Here is an 18,970-nt window from a genome sequence, read left to right on the forward strand (position 1 = left end):
TTATTAATCAATACAGCTACTTTAATAGCCTAGCTTTACATTAATGATCAAAATGCATTATTAAGATTAAAATTAATGATGATCTTATTCTGTGCAACAGAGGGAGATCTTGCTCTTCCTTTCCTGGGGCGGTCCTGATGAGAGTCAGTTTCATCATTATACCGTTTTTATGGTCTTTTTTGACTGCACTTGAGGATACTTAGAGATAAGTTCTTGAAATTCTTCTTTTCAGATTGACTGACCTTAATTTCTTCTTAAACTATTTTTATCTTTACTTAGTTGAGTAGTTGTTGCTTCTCATAATCTGATTAGAATATTACTCAAATATTCACTATTCACTGTGTACCTGTAACTCTACCTCTTCACTACTTTACACCTGATGCTCTCAAACTAACATTAAGAGACAAGAAATTCAAGTAATTAAATCACATTTAGCTGTTAACTGAAAGCCAAACTGAGAAAATGCCAAGATGTGCAAAGCTTGGTTTATCAATAATGTTGCAGAACATTTTAAAATAATAATAAAAACACTGAATTTAGATGGTACACTGTATACATGCCATCACAAAAAAAAACTAATTTGAAACATATTTTCCTGCTGTTTTTAATCCACCTTTTTTGGAAAATGAAAAATGAAACTTGTATATTGAAAGTTGTAAAAAGTGAGGCTTATTACTAAAAGCAAAAGCACTTATAATACGGTTGTGATAACATTGTGTCAGTGCTGTAGAGAGTGTGTATTGTGTGTTTGCTGTGTTTGTGTTTGTAGGTTCATTGTTAAAAGTAAAAAAGGAGAAATGGTAATAGAAAGTGAACTTTATGAATAAGTAATAGCTGTGTAGCTGCACTGTTTGCCGGGGTGGCATTCCCACTCTGAGGTTTGGTGGGTGGCGTTAAGGTGGAAGAGTGATTTCAGCCCTTATTTAACGCTGTCTGGACGTTCCGCTCACTGTCTCTGAACTACAGTTATGTACAGCTGACACAGAGCTGTCAAAACTGCTCTAAAAGCTCCCATTATAGATCTGAATCTCTCCACTGAGTCGCAGGAGGCGAGGGGGACTCCAGGGCCTGCGGTCAAAACATGTCACACTCTTTTCAGGAGCTGATGGAATTACTGTTTAATTTACACTTAAAATACTTAAAGATTACAAAATATTAAACACTCAGCTAGTGACAAAATAAATGTAACTTTCGGCTAATACTAGGGCTTATTTAATTGCATATTATATACAGTCATATGAAAAAGTTTGGGCACCCCTGTTAATCTTAATCATTTTTAGTTCTATATATTTGGGTGTTTGCAACAGCCATTTCAGTTTGATATATCTAATAACTGATGGAAAGTAATATTTCAGGATTGAAATGAGGTTTATTGTACTCACCATTCTTCTTCTCTGCCTTTCTGATATTTTTCTTGGCCTGCCACTTCTGGGCTTAACAAGAACTGTCCCTGTGCTCTTCCATTTCCTTACTATGTTCCTCACAGTGGAAACTGACAGGTTAAATCTCTGAGACAACTTTTTCTATCCTTCCCCTGAACAACTATGTTGAACAATCTTTGTTTTTAGATCATTTGAGAGTTGTTTTGATGAGCCCATAATGCCACTCTTCAGAGGAGATTCAAATAGGAGCAATTGGCCACCTTAAATACCTTTTCTCATGATTGGATACACCTGGCTATGAAGTTCAAAGCTCAATGAGGTTACCAAACCAATTTAGTGCTTCAGTAAGTCAGTAAAAAGTAGTTAGGAGTATTCAAATCTATAAAATGATAAGGGTGCCCATACTTTTGCACCGGTCAAATTTTGGTTTAATGCATATTGCACATTTTCTGTTAGTACAATAAACCTCATTTCAATCCTGAAATATTACTGTGTCCATCAGTTATTAGATATATCAAACTGAAATGGCTGCTGCAAACACCCAAATATTTACAACTAAAAATGATTAAGATTAATAGGGGTGCCCAATCTTTTCATATGACTGTAAATAGTCACATGTTTGGTCATTATCAGGAGAGTGGTACTTGTTTGACTACATTGGGCAAAGTTTAGTAGAGGGAGGATTGTGTGGTTATTTTTCAGAACCCACAAATTTGAGTATTTTCATTGTTAAAAGTGAAAATTGGCACTATATTGCCTTAGTTGAATGTGTAGTTTCAATGTTTTGTGTCCGAATTCTTCATAACAAGCATAAAAAAAGATCGCTAGTAGTTTGGCTAAGTAGCTAGCTAGCTAACTTTCTCGCACCACCTTAAATGGTAAAACAAACGGCAGGGGCTGCAGCATTTAAGGTGGAATGGGAAAAAAATTTAATTAAATCAAACCAAAAGATCTTGGACAATTTCATTGGACAAATTTGTTGGAACAGTTTGGGGACTTCCTGTTCCAACATGGCTTCACACTGGTGCCAGGGTTCATACACCTTTTACAAGGTAGAATTCAAGCACTTTTCAAGCACTTTCGAGGCCCATTTTCAAGCTTTTACAGCAAGTTTTTTCAAGTTTAACAGTGATATCTCAAAACTGCGATTCAGGAGGTTTAAGATAATCAATATATCACAAAACTATTTGACATACTACAGTAACTGCTCAACCAAATGAATAGGGTAAACATGCGGTGAAGAACATTGGTGTTTAAGTTGTGTGAATCTGACACCAATAAATCCATTATTTCTGCTGTTAACTTACTAAGGATTTTTTTTGTTTGGGGGCGGAGTCAGGATCAGCTTGTTGGAGTAAGGTGACACCACGTTAACAGTGCTGGGCTGGGTTTAGCCTAATAGTATATTTTATGTGTAACCCCGAATTATTACTATTATTATTTAGATTAATCCAAAACTTAGCTTTTTAGCATAGCTAGCGCTCCGGCTGTCCGTGTTTTAACCCTTGTGTGGTGTTCGGGTCTGTGGGACCCGTTTTCATTTTTCATCAAATGATACTAAAAAAATATTTTTTCTAACTCAAACTCATTGGCATTGTCTTATTTTTTGTGAAAAACATATATCAAAACACATTTTCGATAACCACACACTGTACACCACCCCCCCCCCCACACACACACACACATTTATATTACATACAGTATGTTTGGCCAAGGGCTAATAAACATTGCTTCATTTGTAAATTTGAAACTAAACAAATTTTCTACTCATATCTTGAGTTTAATTCATTTTCTTTTACATTTTATTAAAAAACTAATAAAAAAAGAGTAGAACTTTTTAAAAGAAATGTAACATAAGAAAGGTAAAGGGTAAATATTAACCATGTAAGCTGTTTATATTGCTTGCAATTTAGGTGAAGCGAGCATGTGTAAAGCATTTTAATATAAAATTGCTTAATTTTGCTGAATTAAATACAAGTAACAAAGTAAACGAGTAACAAAAACATGAACACCACACAAGGGTTAAAAGAAAAATCCGTAAGTGCTAAAACTATGTTGCATCGGGGGGCAAAAAGAGCTGGCTCCTCGTGACATAACTCCTCTTAGATTACGAGAAAGAACCGGAATTTGTTGTCACACATACGCTCTGCATATTTTTCTTCAAACTAACTTAGTTAGTCAGATAGTTATTTGTTGTAAAGTAAATGCAGGTACGATTTCAATCATTTTCAAGCACTTTCTCCAAAATTCCAGCACTTTCCAGGTCTTGAAAACAGAATGTTACCCGTACGAACCATGCGGTGCACAAAGTAAGCTCCATAAACACATGGATGACCTTTGAGTTTGCTGTGGAAGAACCTGACTGGCCTGCACAGAGTCCTGACCTTTTTCTTCTTTGTTGCCCGATTCCCCTAATGAAGAAACTTCCACTGCCGTTATGATGGGACTATACCCTTACAGATTTTTTTTCTTAAATATGACTGGGTTATACTTTAAATTTTTAATTGGCCATTACATTTTTTCACAGTATATTCTCACAAACCTTATTTTATTTAACTTTTATGGCATTTTTTTTTTTTTCAAATTTCTCTACATACTCTTACAGCACAGGCCCGTAGCCAGGGGGGATCGAAGGGTTCGTTCGATCCCCCCCCATCCCCCACAACCCCCCCTCAGCCACCCCAATCCCCCCCCGCCTGCCCCCAGAGTAGTGACGAGTAAGAAAAATAGTTAATGTTTCTCTTTACACATTTTGTTCAGACTGTTTTACACCAATCCAGTAGGTGGCGGCAATTCCCCCATTTCTGTTCTTAGCTTGTGGAAAGAATAAGAATCAGGGGAAAGTTACTTGAGAAAATGGGTAAAAAAGAAGACAAGGAGCGAAAACGGAAGAAAACTGCGGTAACATTGTTACTAATATTGGTGACTTGTTCAAAAAAAAGGCCCAAAATGGGTAAGTTGCTGAGTGCAGGGCTTCTATTTCTTTACAACTCCCCTGCGTTAAAAATGCCGGGCTCGGCTAAGCCCAATAGTATATTGTACATGTAACACCGGATTATTACTGTTATTATTGCGATAAATCCAAAGTCTGGATTTTAGTTGATTTTTAAGAAATGTAGGTTATGTGCAATAACATTCAGTCACTCACTTTGCAATTCTGACGATCAAGCTAGGGTGTATTTTACTCTCAACATGCCTGTTGCTCCTAAGGCCATATATAAAATACAGTATAGAGGTGTAAAAAGGGGGTTAACCTCTTAACACGCCCTGGCCCGCCGGCGGGCCAGAAAAATATCATATTTAATATCTGGCTGTGTTTATGAATACTTATAGGTTTAATGTAGACACCCAATATGCCATTTTAAAGCTTTTCAGTTATCTAGCCTATTTAGCCGTATCTCCTTTCAGAAAATAAACATTTAGGGCGAAATATGCCTGGTTTATGAAAGTTATGAAATATTATTTTCATATTTGCGTTTTTCGTACGTCCATATTTGATCGAATGCGGACATGTTATACACCATTCAAACCGTCTGCCTATCCGGATTACGGAACTGTGTTTAGAGTTTAAATCTGCTTGTGTTTCGCTTTGTGTTTACCTCAGGACACTCGAGACACACACCCAACCCCCTCCAGCGCTTCCCCCACACTCTTACCTTCAAAACGCAATCCAGTCACCAGTAATTCTCACATATATCCAAACAGTGCTTGAAATAATTTGAGGCAGAAAATAATATCAACTTTAACGCGTTATTAAAAGCGGATTATTGGTCGCTCCACGAATCCACGCATATCTAATGAATCAGCAGACCCTCACAGACCAGACGGTATGCAAATGAGCTCTGTCAGCCAATCAGGCGCCGAGTTCAGAAGGGGGGGGGGGGGTTGTGGGGGCAACGAAGTCCCAGCACAGTTGTAGGAAGATTTTAATAAGACAGAACACTTCAATTTATATTATTATTAATTCATGTTTAAGTTTTAATGACCATACCGATAGTGAAGTAATTCTTATCTATTTATGTCAATAGTAGAGAGATAGACAATAAAGGACAGCAACATCAGAGACAGACAATGGAGGGCAGCAACAGAGACAATGGAACAAAGCAACAGACAACTGAGGTGAGCAACAGAGACAGACCATGAAGTCACATCACAGATGTAGGAAGTTTGAGTAACAATTACATTTATATCAAATTTATGTTAACAGTGGGGAGCAACAGACGAACAAATAAGGACAGCAACAACAGATTCACAACAAACTTATAATAAATAAAATATGTCTAAATTAAAAGGTTTGAAGTGTGCTCGTGTATTTAGGGGGCATTGGAGTAGAGAGCCAAATGAAGTCCACTTTTGGGGGAAAAAGATCCCCCCCCATCAAAATGCTGGCTACGGGCCTGCAGCAGGCTTTATTTTTCATATTTGATTGGATTATACATGTATTTCTTAATTCCTGTTTTACTGGATTATACTTTTATCTTCACATTTTGGCTGCATCATACTGTTGCAGTAAGTTATACAATATTTCAAAGTCAAAAAGTCAAAGTCAAAGTGGTTTTTATTGTCATTTCAGCTATATACAGAGTACACAGTGAAACGAAACAACGTTCCTCCAGGGACCATGGTGCACATAAACACAGTGTAGACACAACAATAGTGCAACAGTACAAAAGTGCAGACAGACAATACAACACAATACAGACAAAGAATAATAAATAACAAGACAGTGTGCAAATTATGCAGTGTGCAAAAAGTGTGCAAAAAAAGACCAGTGAGGTAGTAATTACCTCTATTACACAGTGTGCAATAGAGTCCAGTGAGGTAGTAGGGTTTTTAGTGCTTTCCATTTTTCCATATTTCTATTCTGTTTGGTTGTAATTATTTTACAGTATATCAGGTCATAGTGTCCTATAACCTGATGCATCATATAATGTACTGAAATTCCATTCCAGTAAAATCCAGGGTAATGTCAGGTTTATATATATATTTATATATATTTATATATAGCGCTCAGGCAGAATGCAACGTTTTGGTGCAGGGTGTGCTGTGTGTATGTGGCGGGGCGTGAGGCATGCGGTGTCTGGGTCTGGAGTAAAGCAGTATAGTGGAGGAGTTCAGATGGACTGGCAGCTCTGATGTCGAGCAAATGATGAAAACACCTCTGATGTTTTATTTCAATCATGTATCTTTCACCATCGCCGAGCACGACCAGCCTTTCACACCCCAGCTGCTTCCTATTGTGCTGCTTTCTACCTGCACTCTGTCTACACCTCTTCATTTCTCTCTCTCTGTCACTCTCTCTCTCTCTGTTCTCAGTCTCTCTCTTTCACTATCTTTCCCTCTCCCTTTCTCTAAATCTCTTTTCTCACTTTCTGTCTCTTTCTCACTCTGTTTCTTTATCTGTTGCTCTTTCTCTCTGTCACTCTTTTCTCACTCTCTATTTTTATTTCTCTCTCTCTGTTACTCTCTTTTCTCTCTGTCTCTCTCTCTGTCTCATACCATCTATCTTACTCTGTGTCTCTTTATCTGCCACCTTCATTTCTCACTCTCTTTTCATCTCTCTCACCCTCTCTCTATTTTCTTCTATCTCTCTGTCCCTATTTTTTCTCACTCTCTCTATCTCTCTCCTTCACTTCCTCTGTCTCTCTGTCACTCTTTTCTCATTCTCTCTTTTTCTCTCTTTCTTCTCTTTCGCTCCTCCTAGATGTGGAGATCTGCGCAATCACAGTAGCCGGAATAAGCCATCATATTATTGTGCATTATGGATTAAATTGCTACAGACTTTATCAGTAATTTAAAATATATTGTTGAAATGCTAATTAGGTCTTTATTACAGTTTTTCTCGATTGTTTACACACAAATATTGGTACTTGAAACACAATGACCACAAAATGTAACTCATGCACCAACCCCCTGAACCAATTCTGCTAAACTACAAGCACAATTCCTGCTTTACACTCAAATTGCAGTTCTAAAACACACTTTTTCCAAAACTCTACACACAATTGTCATGAAGAAAATCTCTTGTTTTCACAAGGAACACACTGTTATTCAAAACTCTAAAGTTAATTGCCCTACTATGCACACTGACTCCTCACGCACATGGGCAAACACCTAACACACATGTTTCCACTCAGCAATCAGAGCTTTAGCATAAAAGGGCAACAGGTGAGCTCTTCTGTTTTGGAGCAATGGAGGCCAATGTTGTAAACAGAGGCAGAGCCAGAGCCAGAGGAGTGAGAGTAAGAGGAGGACGATGGGGAGGACGAGGACGAGGAAGGCCAAGGACAATCATTTCTGATGAGATCCGAGCCACTTTGGTTGACCATGTGGTCAACCATGGCCTAACAATGAGGGAGGCTGGGCAAAGAGTACAGCCAAATTTGAGCAGGTACACTGTAGCATCCATCATCCGGACTTTCCGCAATGAGAATAGGTAAGAAATCTACTCTCACTACAAAACTGCAGTACTGCATATCAATACAGTACTCAATGAGTACAGTAGTACAGTATTACCTGTGGACTGTTCTGTAGGACATTGTGTTTCGAGTATTTGGGAAATGTATTCCTACACAGTATTTACAGTATTGCACTCTTTGTATTGCAGAACTGAAAGATTACCAACAAGAGGTGGACGGGGCCGTCTTCTGTCTCCTGAACAGGAAACAGAGATCATGAACATGGTTCTTGAAAATAACGCCATTACCTTACGGCAAATACAAAGAAAAATAATAGAAAACAATGAGATATTTCAAAATATTGATAGGGTAAGTTTATCAACGCTGGACCGTGTCTTGCACAGAAATAAACTGAGGATGAAGCAGGTCTACAGGGTGCCATTTGAGCGCAATTCAGAAAGAGTCAAAGAATTGCGATATAACTATGTGCAAGTACGTCCTATACATTCCCACCCTTGATGCATACTGTCAACATTGTATAAATCATACATATTTCTTTCTATTATATTGTAATCATAATGATTGTGCTTCACAATAGTGACCGCTCCATGTCTACTTCTGATATTGTCATGTGTGTTTCAGAGAGTCCTTGAGCTGGAGGTGGATGCAGTGGAGCACCAGTTCATCTTCATTGATGAGGTTGGATTCAACCTCACAAAAAGACGAAGGAGGGGAAGGAATATAATCGGCCAGCGTGCCATTGTTGAAGTCCCTGGCCAGCGCGGAGGGAACATCACAATGTGTGCAGCGATGACCCACCATGGCATCATCCATCACCATGCTACCCTTGGCCCCTACAACACTGCCCATCTGATCACATTCCTGGACACCCTACACAACACACTCATTCCACCAGATCAGATAGACGGCCCAGAGCAGCTCAGGTACGTTGTCATTTGGGACAACGTAAGCTTCCACCGGGCTGCTCTGGTTCATAACTGGTTCACTGACCACCCACGCTTTTCAGTTGTTTATCTCCCTCCATATTCTCCATTCCTCAATCCTATTGAGGAATTTTTTTCTGCCTGGAGATGGAAAGTGTACGACCTAAATTCAGAAACGCGTATACCCCTTTTCCAAGCTATGGAAGACGCATGTGGAGATATAGCAGTTGATGCTTTTCATGGCTGGATTCGCCATGCTAAGCGATATTTCCCCCGCTGCTTGGCCAGTGAAAACATTGCTTGTGATGTAGATGAGGTGCTGTGGCCAGACCGAAACAGAAGAGAGGATGCAGCATAGTTTATTTTGTTTTGTTTTTTTATTATTAACTGTATACAGTAAAATCTTCTGCACTGTATGTGCAACTTTGTGTCGGTTGGGATGTACACTGTGTACATTGTTTTGTGGGAAAAATAAAACATGTTTGTTACAGTATATTTGTGTGTTCTGAGTATAAAAACAATATTCTAAAATATTTTACAACGCACTTATGTATTTAATGTCTGTAGTAAGTGTAACACTGAACAAAAAGTCATTATGATGAATGGAGAATGGTGTTTTACACTGAGCACATCAGTGTTTAAATGCTTTTTTTAATTGTCTGTTCATATGATAGTTTGTGTGTGTCATCTGAACACAAAATGGCCTTTTGTGAAGAGATAAAACTGTTTTGAATGTAAAGTTTCATTTTGCAGGAGAATTGAAGGGTTTTGCCCATTGTGTGTGTGTTTGTTGGATTTGTGTGTAGAGTTCTGAGAATACGAGGCATGTTTTCAGAAATGTGTGTAAACAATCCAGAAAAACTGTAATAAGTATTTTGGTTTTCTCTCATTCACACAGAGGGAAGACGGGTCCTGTAGGAGTTGATATAACTGACTGGTGGTGTTGCAAAGTTGGCCACTAAGTGAACTGACTTGATTGTACTGTAAGGACCTTTGTACCACTTTTTAAGGTGTTAGCCTCTTTCTGAAAGAACCCTGGTAGCCAATCAGTGCAAACAAACTGAAATACTATCTATGTATATGTTTGAATTGTTTAAATTAGCTGCCAGAGGAATTATACTGTACCAGCATATGATCTACATGTGGAGTATACACTTTATGTGAGCTACATGTTTACCCACTGACCGCTGACGCAAGTTCTTGTTGGATGCGCTGTATTTTTTAATTTTTTTAAATAAATTTCCTAAGTAAACATGCAGCTCATTCAGAAGCAGTATCCTGTGCTTTTCACCTGCACTCTCTCTGTCTTCACCTCTTCATTTCTCTTTCACTCTACCACTCTCTCTCTCTCTCTCTCTTTTTGTCTCCCAGAATAAACCAGAGCCTTGTGAGCTCCTGCGATTACGCATGGCACATTTATCAGTTTCCAAGGGTATCATTATCCCCCCAGGAACTTCTGTATTCAGCGAACGGTGACAGGTGCAGGGCAATTTTGAGATTATTTATAATGACGGCTCCGACTCGGAGCGGAGCATCATCCGCAGCTGTCCTGGGGAATAAGTTACAGCGATACGCTCAGCCCTAACATAAGGTTTCACGGGTAACGACCACACTCTAACAGCCACTCAAGGTAAAACGCTGAGAAAAATAAGAAATGGAGGGGGGGGGCAGCTATCTGACGCCAATGAGACGAGATGGGGAATTAATTCAAAGATTTTATTATGCAATCATCTGCAAGTGATACATACGAAAATGTGAATATATCCACTAGGCCCGTGCGGAGGACAGTGACCAGTAATGAGTGTTGAAAAGGTGACCTCCTGTAGGAATTCCCGAGAGAGAACAGGATGTGCAGTAGGACTAGATACAGGGTCGGAGGAGTAATTCAACTCAACCTCAGCCAGCCAGTGTGCAGGAGTATTTATGGGTAAGCTGAGTCACTGGGAAGCTGAAGACGAGTTCTGTCATTTCACACTCTAAACTCTTCAGCTTGATATCTGAGAGAGTTTGAGAGTTTAAATCACAGCTGCATAAAATCTCATAAAATCCATGAAACCACTGGTGATTCCACACAATAATTCCTTAATACAGGGTTCCCGCAGGTCCTTAAAAAGTCTTAAAATGTCTTAAATTAAAATCTTGATAGATAAGGTCTTAAATTTACTGTAAATTTGCTGTAGGTTGTACATTTTCAGATGGTGTGTTTAATGCCAGTGGGAAAGAACTGGGGAGAGAACAAATGTTAGCATAGTGCTAGCTAACATTAAGGAAGAGCTAGCTAACATACTAGGTTAGCGGAGTTAACATTAGCAGCGAGCTAGCTAACATACTAACGTTAGCGGTGAGTTAGCTACCATACTAACATTAGCGGCGAGTTAGCTAATGTTACTGGGGAGAGAACTAAGGTTAGCATAGAGCTAGCTAACATTAGCGAAGAGCTATCTAACATTAATGAGAGAGAACTAAGATTAGCGAAGTTAACTTTAGCGGCAAGTTAGCTACAGTAATGAGGAGAAAACTTCAGCTTGATATTTGAGAGAGTATATTTGACTATAAATCACAGATGCAAATCTCATAAAATCCATGAAACCACTGGAGATTCCACACAATAATTCCTTCAAGATCAATTAATCTTGATCATTAAGGTCTTAAATTGTCTTAAATTTACTGTAAATTTGCTGTAGGTATTACATTAGATGGTGTGTTAAATGCCAGTGGGAAAGAACTAGGGAAAAAAAAAAGATTAGCGTAGAGCTAACTAACATTAAGGAAGAGCTAGCTAACGTGGGGGGGGGGGAGAGAACTAAGGTTAGCGAGGTTAACTGAGCAGCGAGCTAGCTAACATACTAATGTTAGCGGCGAGTTAGCTAACGTTACTGAGGAGAGAATTAAGGTTAGTGTAGAGCTAACTAACATCAGCGGCGAGTTAGCTAATGTTACTGGGGAGAGAACTAAGGTTAGCAGAGTTAGCTACAATACCGGGGAGAAAACTTCAGCTTGATATTTGAGAGAGTTTGACTATAAATCACAGCTGCACATCTCATAAAATCCATGAAACCACTACCGATTTCACACAATAATTCCTTAATACAGGGTTCCTGCGGGTCCTTAAAAAGTCTTAAAATGTCTTAAATTAAAATCTTGATAGTTAAGGTCTTAAACTGTCTTAAATTTACTGTAAATTTGCTGTAGGTTTTACATTTTTAGATGGTGTGTGTTTAATGCCAGTGGGAAAGAACTGGGGAGTGAAGCTAAAGCTAGCTAACATTAGCGAAGAGCTAGCTAATCTAAACAGGGAGAGAACTAATGTTAGCGGAGTTAATATTTGCGGTGAGATGTTACTTTTTAGTCCTGCTTTATTTCACTGAATTAGAGGTCTCTGAAGAAAGACAGGATTTGGCTCTTGCTCATGAATATTCATACATGCAGTGCTGTTAGCCTCTGATTACTAAACTCTTACCTCAGACTTGATAATTCGGTGCTTGGGTGCTTGTCGAAGCCCCAGATTATGCTCTAAATCATAAAATCTGAGCCGAAAGGCGCAGCTTTGACTGGTGTTCTGTCGAGTTGAGCTGTGTTGTCAAACCGCGCTAGTGGTTAGTGTATATTTAAGGTCTCGGTAAAACGTAAAATCAACCGGAGATCCGATTTAAACCTTCAGTTTGTTACACAAGATAGCTTACACTGACTATCTCTGTAAACAGAAGCTGTTAGCTCCTCCTTAGTTAACGAGACAGTGTCGGTTTTGCAGCAGCCCTGGTTCAGCGCCGCCTGTGGGTGTTCCCAAGCCAAGATGGGCGAGGCCATGAGCTTACTGGTTGATGTAGACCCCTAACATCTCTCTGATCAACTTGTATTTCTGAGGATTTTCTTTTACTAGCTTTAATTAGAAAAATATTATTTTAAATCACCCTTATTTATGTAGGTATGCAATATTTAATACTATTCTAAATGGCTCTTTTTTGACCCCTTTATTTGTAGCATGTGTATCATCACTGTCAGGAAACACAATATAATAACTGGTCTAACAGCGGTTGAAATATACATGAACCCATATGCTGAATGAACCCACAGAAATGGTCAAAATTCAGTTCTATTGTTTGTCTGATGGTTTTGGATGTACAGCATAATGAGAACAGTCTGCTCTTGCTGGTTTAGTAACAGCTACAGGGTAGAAGAGACAGCAGTACAGCACTGGATGCCTCTGGAAGATCTGCATAGTGGTGTGTGGTTACTTTATTTCAGGGCTTTAGATATGATGGAGCTTTCTCCTGCCAGAATACACAACTATTCACATATAGAAAAAACATACCTGTAATATTAGCAGGGAATTATGTGCCTGCTTGGCTGTGATAACTCAACTCTTGTTGTGTCTTTTTTTTACAGCTCTCTCGGCTCTAAAACGAATTTATTTTATTCCAGTTATGTGTTTTCCTCCTCTGGTAATTTTGTAGTTTGTTGTATTTTTCCTGTAAGGTTGGTGGGTAGAAGATATATGAGAGTCATAGTTGGTTACTATTCTTGTCCATGCTGTCATAATGCTTTTTCTTGCTCATTTTTAAAATGTAATATGCTCAAAAAGCAAAAAAAAAAAACAACAAACCAAAAAAAAACTAAAGGAGAAAAGAGAGCAAAGAAATGGTTTAAAATAATCACTGGAATAAAAAAAGTCGCATTCCATTTATTTTCATTAGAAGTTCCTTTAAATAATGTTTTTGTTCTGTACTCTTGTAGACTTCGCTCCCTGCAGGATGTCCACTTTTAAAGAGGATGTGCAAACTAAGCAAATTTAATGTAAAATTCATTGTTTAGCTAAAACAAAACATGCAGCAGTTTAGGGCTGTATATTGGCAAGAATTTGATGATAGGACACGTATATAAACCAATACAAGGGTTACAGTTCAATTTGATGCTCCATTTTGCGATATTGTAAGCAAGTTGATGTATTACAATTTTTCTTATTTTAGAAAAACTTAGTATAATTATTATACACTATTTAGTATATTTGTATTAAAATAACAAATAAAGTAAACAAATACAAACAGTTCTAGGCAATCCAAACAGCAAACAGTGGGATCTGAAGATCAGAATCAAAATGACTTTATTGGCCAAGTATTCTCACACATACGAGAAATATGTGTTTGTGTGGTTACAATAGTTCAGGAAAATTCTAATTTGAAATGTTGAGGAAAAATTTTAATGTCTAAATTGGAATGTTTAGGAAAATTTAAATGTCTAAATTGGAATGTTGAGGAAAATTTAAATGTCTAAATTGGAATGTTGAGGAAAAATTTTAATGTCTAAATTGGAATGTTGAGGAAAATTTGCAAAAAAAAATGTTTAGAGGAAATTTTAATTTGTAAATTGGAATGTTGAGGAAAATTTAAATGTCTAAATTGAAATGTTGAGGAAAAATTTTAATGTCTAAATTGGAATGTTGAGGAAAATTTAAATGTTTAAATTGGAATGTTGAGGAAAATTTTAATGTCTAAATTGGAATGTTTAGGAAAAATCAAATGTCTAATTTGGAATGTTGAGTAAAAATTTAAATGTCTAAATTGGAATGTTAGGAAAATTCAAATTTGTAAGTTACAATGTTCAGGAAAATTCAAATGTCTGAATTGGAATATTGAGGAAATTTTAAATGTGTACATTATAATATTCAGGAAAATTCTAAGTCTAAATTGGAATGTTCAGAAAAAATCTAATTTGTGTGAAAATTCAAATAAAAAAATTGGAATGTTCAGGATGAATAAATGTTCATGTTTAGGACAATTTAGATCTCTAAATTTCTAAATTGGAATCTTCAGAAAAATTATTGAACACAGCTTAATATTTATGTATTAAATATAGTTAAATAAATAAATAAATAAATGCACCCCAGCATATGCAGAGTGATGCAAATTTATTTAATAAGGCTGATATTAATTAATGCTGTGACTCTACTTTAATGCTACACTAATAGAAATGACACAAAAAGGCAAAAAAAGAAAAGATAGAATGAAAGAATTGGTTTAAAATGAGTGGAATAAAAATCCTATTCCATAATTCTTCATTAAAAGTATTTTTTTAGAGAATGTTTTGTTCTGTTCTCTAGTAGAGTTATTATATTGAGGATGTAGAGTTTGCTCTCTGCAGGACGTCCACTATTAAAGCTCAGGATCCACAGACTGCTGCAGGAAGGTGAGGTTGTGTATGAGTCCGGGTTTCGCGGAATGATGCAAATTTAGCAGATTTTATTACAGGCGTGGAGCCGCCGCTGAGCTGCTGATCTGCTGAGCTGAGATATGCGCAGTATTTCCACACTGGGGGAAAAGGAGAAGTGATTGGAGAGAGCTTATAGGCTTCTTTAATGAGTGCTGAATGCACATCAAACAGAGCGGCGCGTGAAATCCGCAGGCGTGTGGATGCAGTTTTCCTCGTTTTTTTTCTTTTTGAAGGGCAGAAGTTGAGTTGTTTTCTTGGCTCGGGCTCACACTGACCCACCGCTCAGTTCTCACATCAGAGAGGAGGCGAGCAGACGGCAGCTTATTAAACAGAGCGCCTCCTCCGTCTCCTCAATAACGGCGGATTCATCATCACACAGCTGAGGTTTGTCCTACAGTAAAAACACAGCTCACCTCTCGGAGCCGTGTCAGCGCCGCCGTCAATGAAGAAATCAAATATTCCCGCTCCTCAGGGAGAGTCAAGCCCAGTTCAGCTCCGTCTCTGGTGGATAAAACAACTCTTCAAGAATACAGGAAGCTCAGCAGCAACGAAGAATTCCACTGTAACTTATTATCACGGGTTTTTATCAGAATACTGCGCCTTTTGGCATCTCAAAACTGTAAAAAATATATACAGAAATCATATTTTTCCAGCAAAACCTTTTAATTTCCTGTCATGACTACCATCAGCCTTTCAAATGTGTAAATTAAAATGTTGTGGAAAATTGAAATTTGTAAATTTGATTGTTCAGGAAAATTCCAATTAGTAAATTGAAATATTTACAAAAATGTAAATGTATAAATTGGAATGTTCGAGGAAATCAAATGTATAAATTGGAATGTTCAGGGGAAAAAAATATATAAATTAAAATGTTCAGGAAAATTTAAATTTGTAAATTTTAACCTTCAGGATAATTTAAATTTGTAAATTTTAATCTTCAGGATAATTTAAATTCGTAAATGTTAATGTTCAGGAAAATTCTAATTTGTAAATTTTAATCTTCAGAAAAATTTCAATTTGTAAATTGGAATGTTTAGAAAAATGTTACTGCCCCTATTATTGAACATAGAGCATGATATTTTTGTATTAAAAATAGCTAAATAAGTAAATCTAAAAGATTAACAATAAATTTATTTTAAAAAGCACACAATTCTTTAATAAAATACATTGCTATACATGTGCTATTTAATTACTTAAGTTATTTATTCCCCCAGGCAGCGCTGTGGCCACAGGGGGGGGGGGGCTGGGGGGGGGGTGGGGGGGGAAACACATCAAAGAAAACTATATAAAATGTTGAATAAATGCTTAATAAAATACCACTTATTATTAAAATATGAATAAAGTAAGGATTAATATGAAAACTATAAAATACATTCAGAGCTACAGTATAATAAATAATAGAAAAATAGAAATGTTCAGAACATCAGAACCAACAGTCAGCATCCCGCCCTCTCTCCCTCCGTCTCTCCCTCCGTCTCTCCCTCCGTCTCTCCCTCCACTGCTGTCTTAATGTCAAATCAGTGAACTTTCACCACCAGACCAAAACAATTCAACTGTTATAAAGCGCCTCCATTCCACACTGTACAACTGTTTCCACTTAAACCCGACTTAAACTCTTAAACCTGCGGCGAGACTGCCTTACAAAACATCACTGTTCATCAGATTGTTCATCAGACTGATCATCACACCATTCATCAAACTGTTCATCACACTGTTCATCACACTGTTCATCAGACTGATCATCACACTGTTCATCACACTGTTCATCAGACTGATCACACTGTTCATCAGACTGATCATCACACTGTTCATCACACTGTTCATCAGACTGATCACACTGTTCATCAGACTGATCATCAGACTGTCCATCACACTAATCATCACACTGTTCATCACACTGTTCATCTGACTGATCACACTGTTCATCAGACTGATCATCACACTGTTCATCACACTGTTCATCAGACTGATCACACTGTTCATCAGACTGATCATCAGACTGTCCATCACACTAATCATCACACTGTTCATCACACTGTTCATCTGACTGATCACACTGTTCATCAGACTGATCATCACACTGTTCATCACACTGTTCATCAGACTGATCACACTGTTCATCAGACTGATCATCACACTGTTCATCACACTGTTCATCTGACTGATCATCAGACTGTCCATCACACTAATCATCACACTGTTCATCACACTGTTCATCTGACTGATCACACTGTTCATCAGACTGATCATCACACTGTTCATCAAACTGTTCATCACACTGTTCATCAGACTGATCATAACATTGTTCATCAGACTGATCATAACATTGTTCATCAGACTGATCATCACACTGTTCATCAAACTGTTCATCACACTGTTCATCTGACTGATCACACTGTTCATCAGACTGATCATCACACTGTCCTTCAGACTGTTCAATAGAAAAAAGATAAAGTACTTGTTTAAAAAAACGTATATATGTTTGATAATGTACACAATATGTTAATAATAACAAATAAACAAAAACTTTAATTCAGAAAACAATTTATAACTTAAAAAAATCCAATTTCTAAAATAAAATGTTCTAATGTGCATTTTTTTTTTTTTTTAGAATATACTGCAAATTTGAACATTTTAAAAATTTAATTTATTTAATGTCCTTAACATTTAAAATTGGAACGTACAACAAAATATAAATATGTGCAACATTCTAATTTTGGAATGTTCAGCAACATTAAAATATTTTTATTTATATAGTAAAAAAAAATTATGTTCCAAAAAGTAAAAAAAAAAAATCTCCACATTCTAAATTGGAATGTTATTTAAAATTTAAATCTTTATATTTTTATATTTTATATGTGTGTTTATATTTATTTATATGTGTTTAAACCAAACACTTACCATTATTATCCAATGACATTTGGCATGCATTTGTATTCATATGATATGTATTTAAGTATTATGAATATTCATATATTATACTTTCTGTTTCTGTTTCTCAGTTTTTGAGCGTGTAAATCTGAATTTTACGGTGAATAGAAAGAATAGACCTGTTCTTTTTCTCCGGTTTATTCTAAAACTGTAAATGTGAAACATTACGCAGAGACACAGCTGCTGTAATTGGCCCAGAATTCTCAGAATCACACAAACCAATTAACTTTGGTAGAAAGTAATATGTTTGTAACCACTGGCAACAACATGTTTACAATATGCACATGGTGTGTAATTCAGATTAAGAAATACTTTCTATTTGAATATTTGAATTCATGAATAATTGTATATTATAAGTGTATCAGCTCTGGGCAGGACACTGAGCGGGACACTGAGCAGGACGCTGAGCGGGACGCCGAGCAGGACGCCGAGCAGGACACCGAGCAGGACGCCGAGCAGGACGCAGAGCAGGACGCTGAGCAGGACGCCGAGCAGGACGCTGAGCAGGACGCCGAGCAGGACACTGAGCAGGATGCTGAACAGGACGCTGAACAGGACGCAGAGCAGGACGCTGAGCAGGACGCTGAGCAGGACGCTGAGCAGGACACTGAGCAGGACGCTGAGCAGGAAAAAGGATTCCTCTCAGCACTTGATTTTAGAATATAATGCAAATTTAAACGTATTAAATAGTTTTCTAATGTCCTTAACAGTTAAAATTTGAATTTCTAACTAAATTTAAATCTTTGCAACATTCTAATTTTGGATTGTTCAGCAAAATTAACATATTTTCTAAGTGAAAAAATTTAAATGTTCCAAAAAGTTCTAATTTTCCCAACATTCTAAATTAGAATGTTATTAAAAATGTAAACCTTCAAATGTTCTGGACTGAAATGTTTTTAAAGTACAAATACTTTTTACATTCCAAGTTGGAATATTCAACATTGTTCTAATTTCTAAATGTAGAATGTTCATGAAATGTTTAAAAAAGTAAAAAAAAAAATGTATTGCAATTTTTAGAAAAAAAAATTAGAATGTTCTGATTTTCAAACTTTCTACTTTCATTTTTTTTCAAAATTAATTCTAATTTACATAAAAAAACATCTAATCT

General features: G+C 37.0%; 1 protein-coding gene and 1 long non-coding RNA gene across 2 annotated transcripts in view; one reads left to right on the forward strand and one right to left on the reverse strand.

Moving 5' to 3' along the window:
• The window catches only part of LOC125780964 (uncharacterized), a 264,860-nt gene that overhangs the window by 35,111 nt on the left and 210,779 nt on the right, over positions 1-18,970 (reverse strand). The gene's annotated exons all lie outside the window — the stretch shown is intronic.
• LOC111190584 (uncharacterized) lies at positions 7,488-9,589 on the forward strand. The gene is made up of 3 exons (XM_049463333.1): positions 7,488-7,818; positions 7,990-8,272; positions 8,423-9,589. Exons 1-3 carry the CDS (start codon positions 7,574-7,576, stop codon positions 9,080-9,082), a joined length of 1,188 nt encoding a protein of 395 aa, XP_049319290.1. The 5' UTR covers positions 7,488-7,573; the 3' UTR covers positions 9,083-9,589.

Source organism: Astyanax mexicanus, chromosome 14, assembly GCF_023375975.1.
Source record: "Astyanax mexicanus isolate ESR-SI-001 chromosome 14, AstMex3_surface, whole genome shotgun sequence".
Classification (NCBI taxonomy): Eukaryota; Metazoa; Chordata; class Actinopteri; order Characiformes; family Acestrorhamphidae; genus Astyanax; species Astyanax mexicanus.

What these genes read in the sequence shown, in the direction of transcription:
- LOC111190584 (XM_049463333.1), top strand. Translation starts at nt 7,574, where the DNA reads ATGGAGGCCAATGTTGTAAACAGAGGCAGAGCCAGAGCCAGAGGAGTG. An exon ending in ACTTTCCGCAATGAGAATAG is followed by an intron (nt 7,819 to 7,989) that starts GTAAGAAATCTA and finishes TTTGTATTGCAG; the next exon opens with AACTGAAAGATTACCAACAA. An exon ending in TGCGATATAACTATGTGCAA is followed by an intron (nt 8,273 to 8,422) that starts GTACGTCCTATA and finishes TGTGTGTTTCAG; the next exon opens with AGAGTCCTTGAGCTGGAGGT.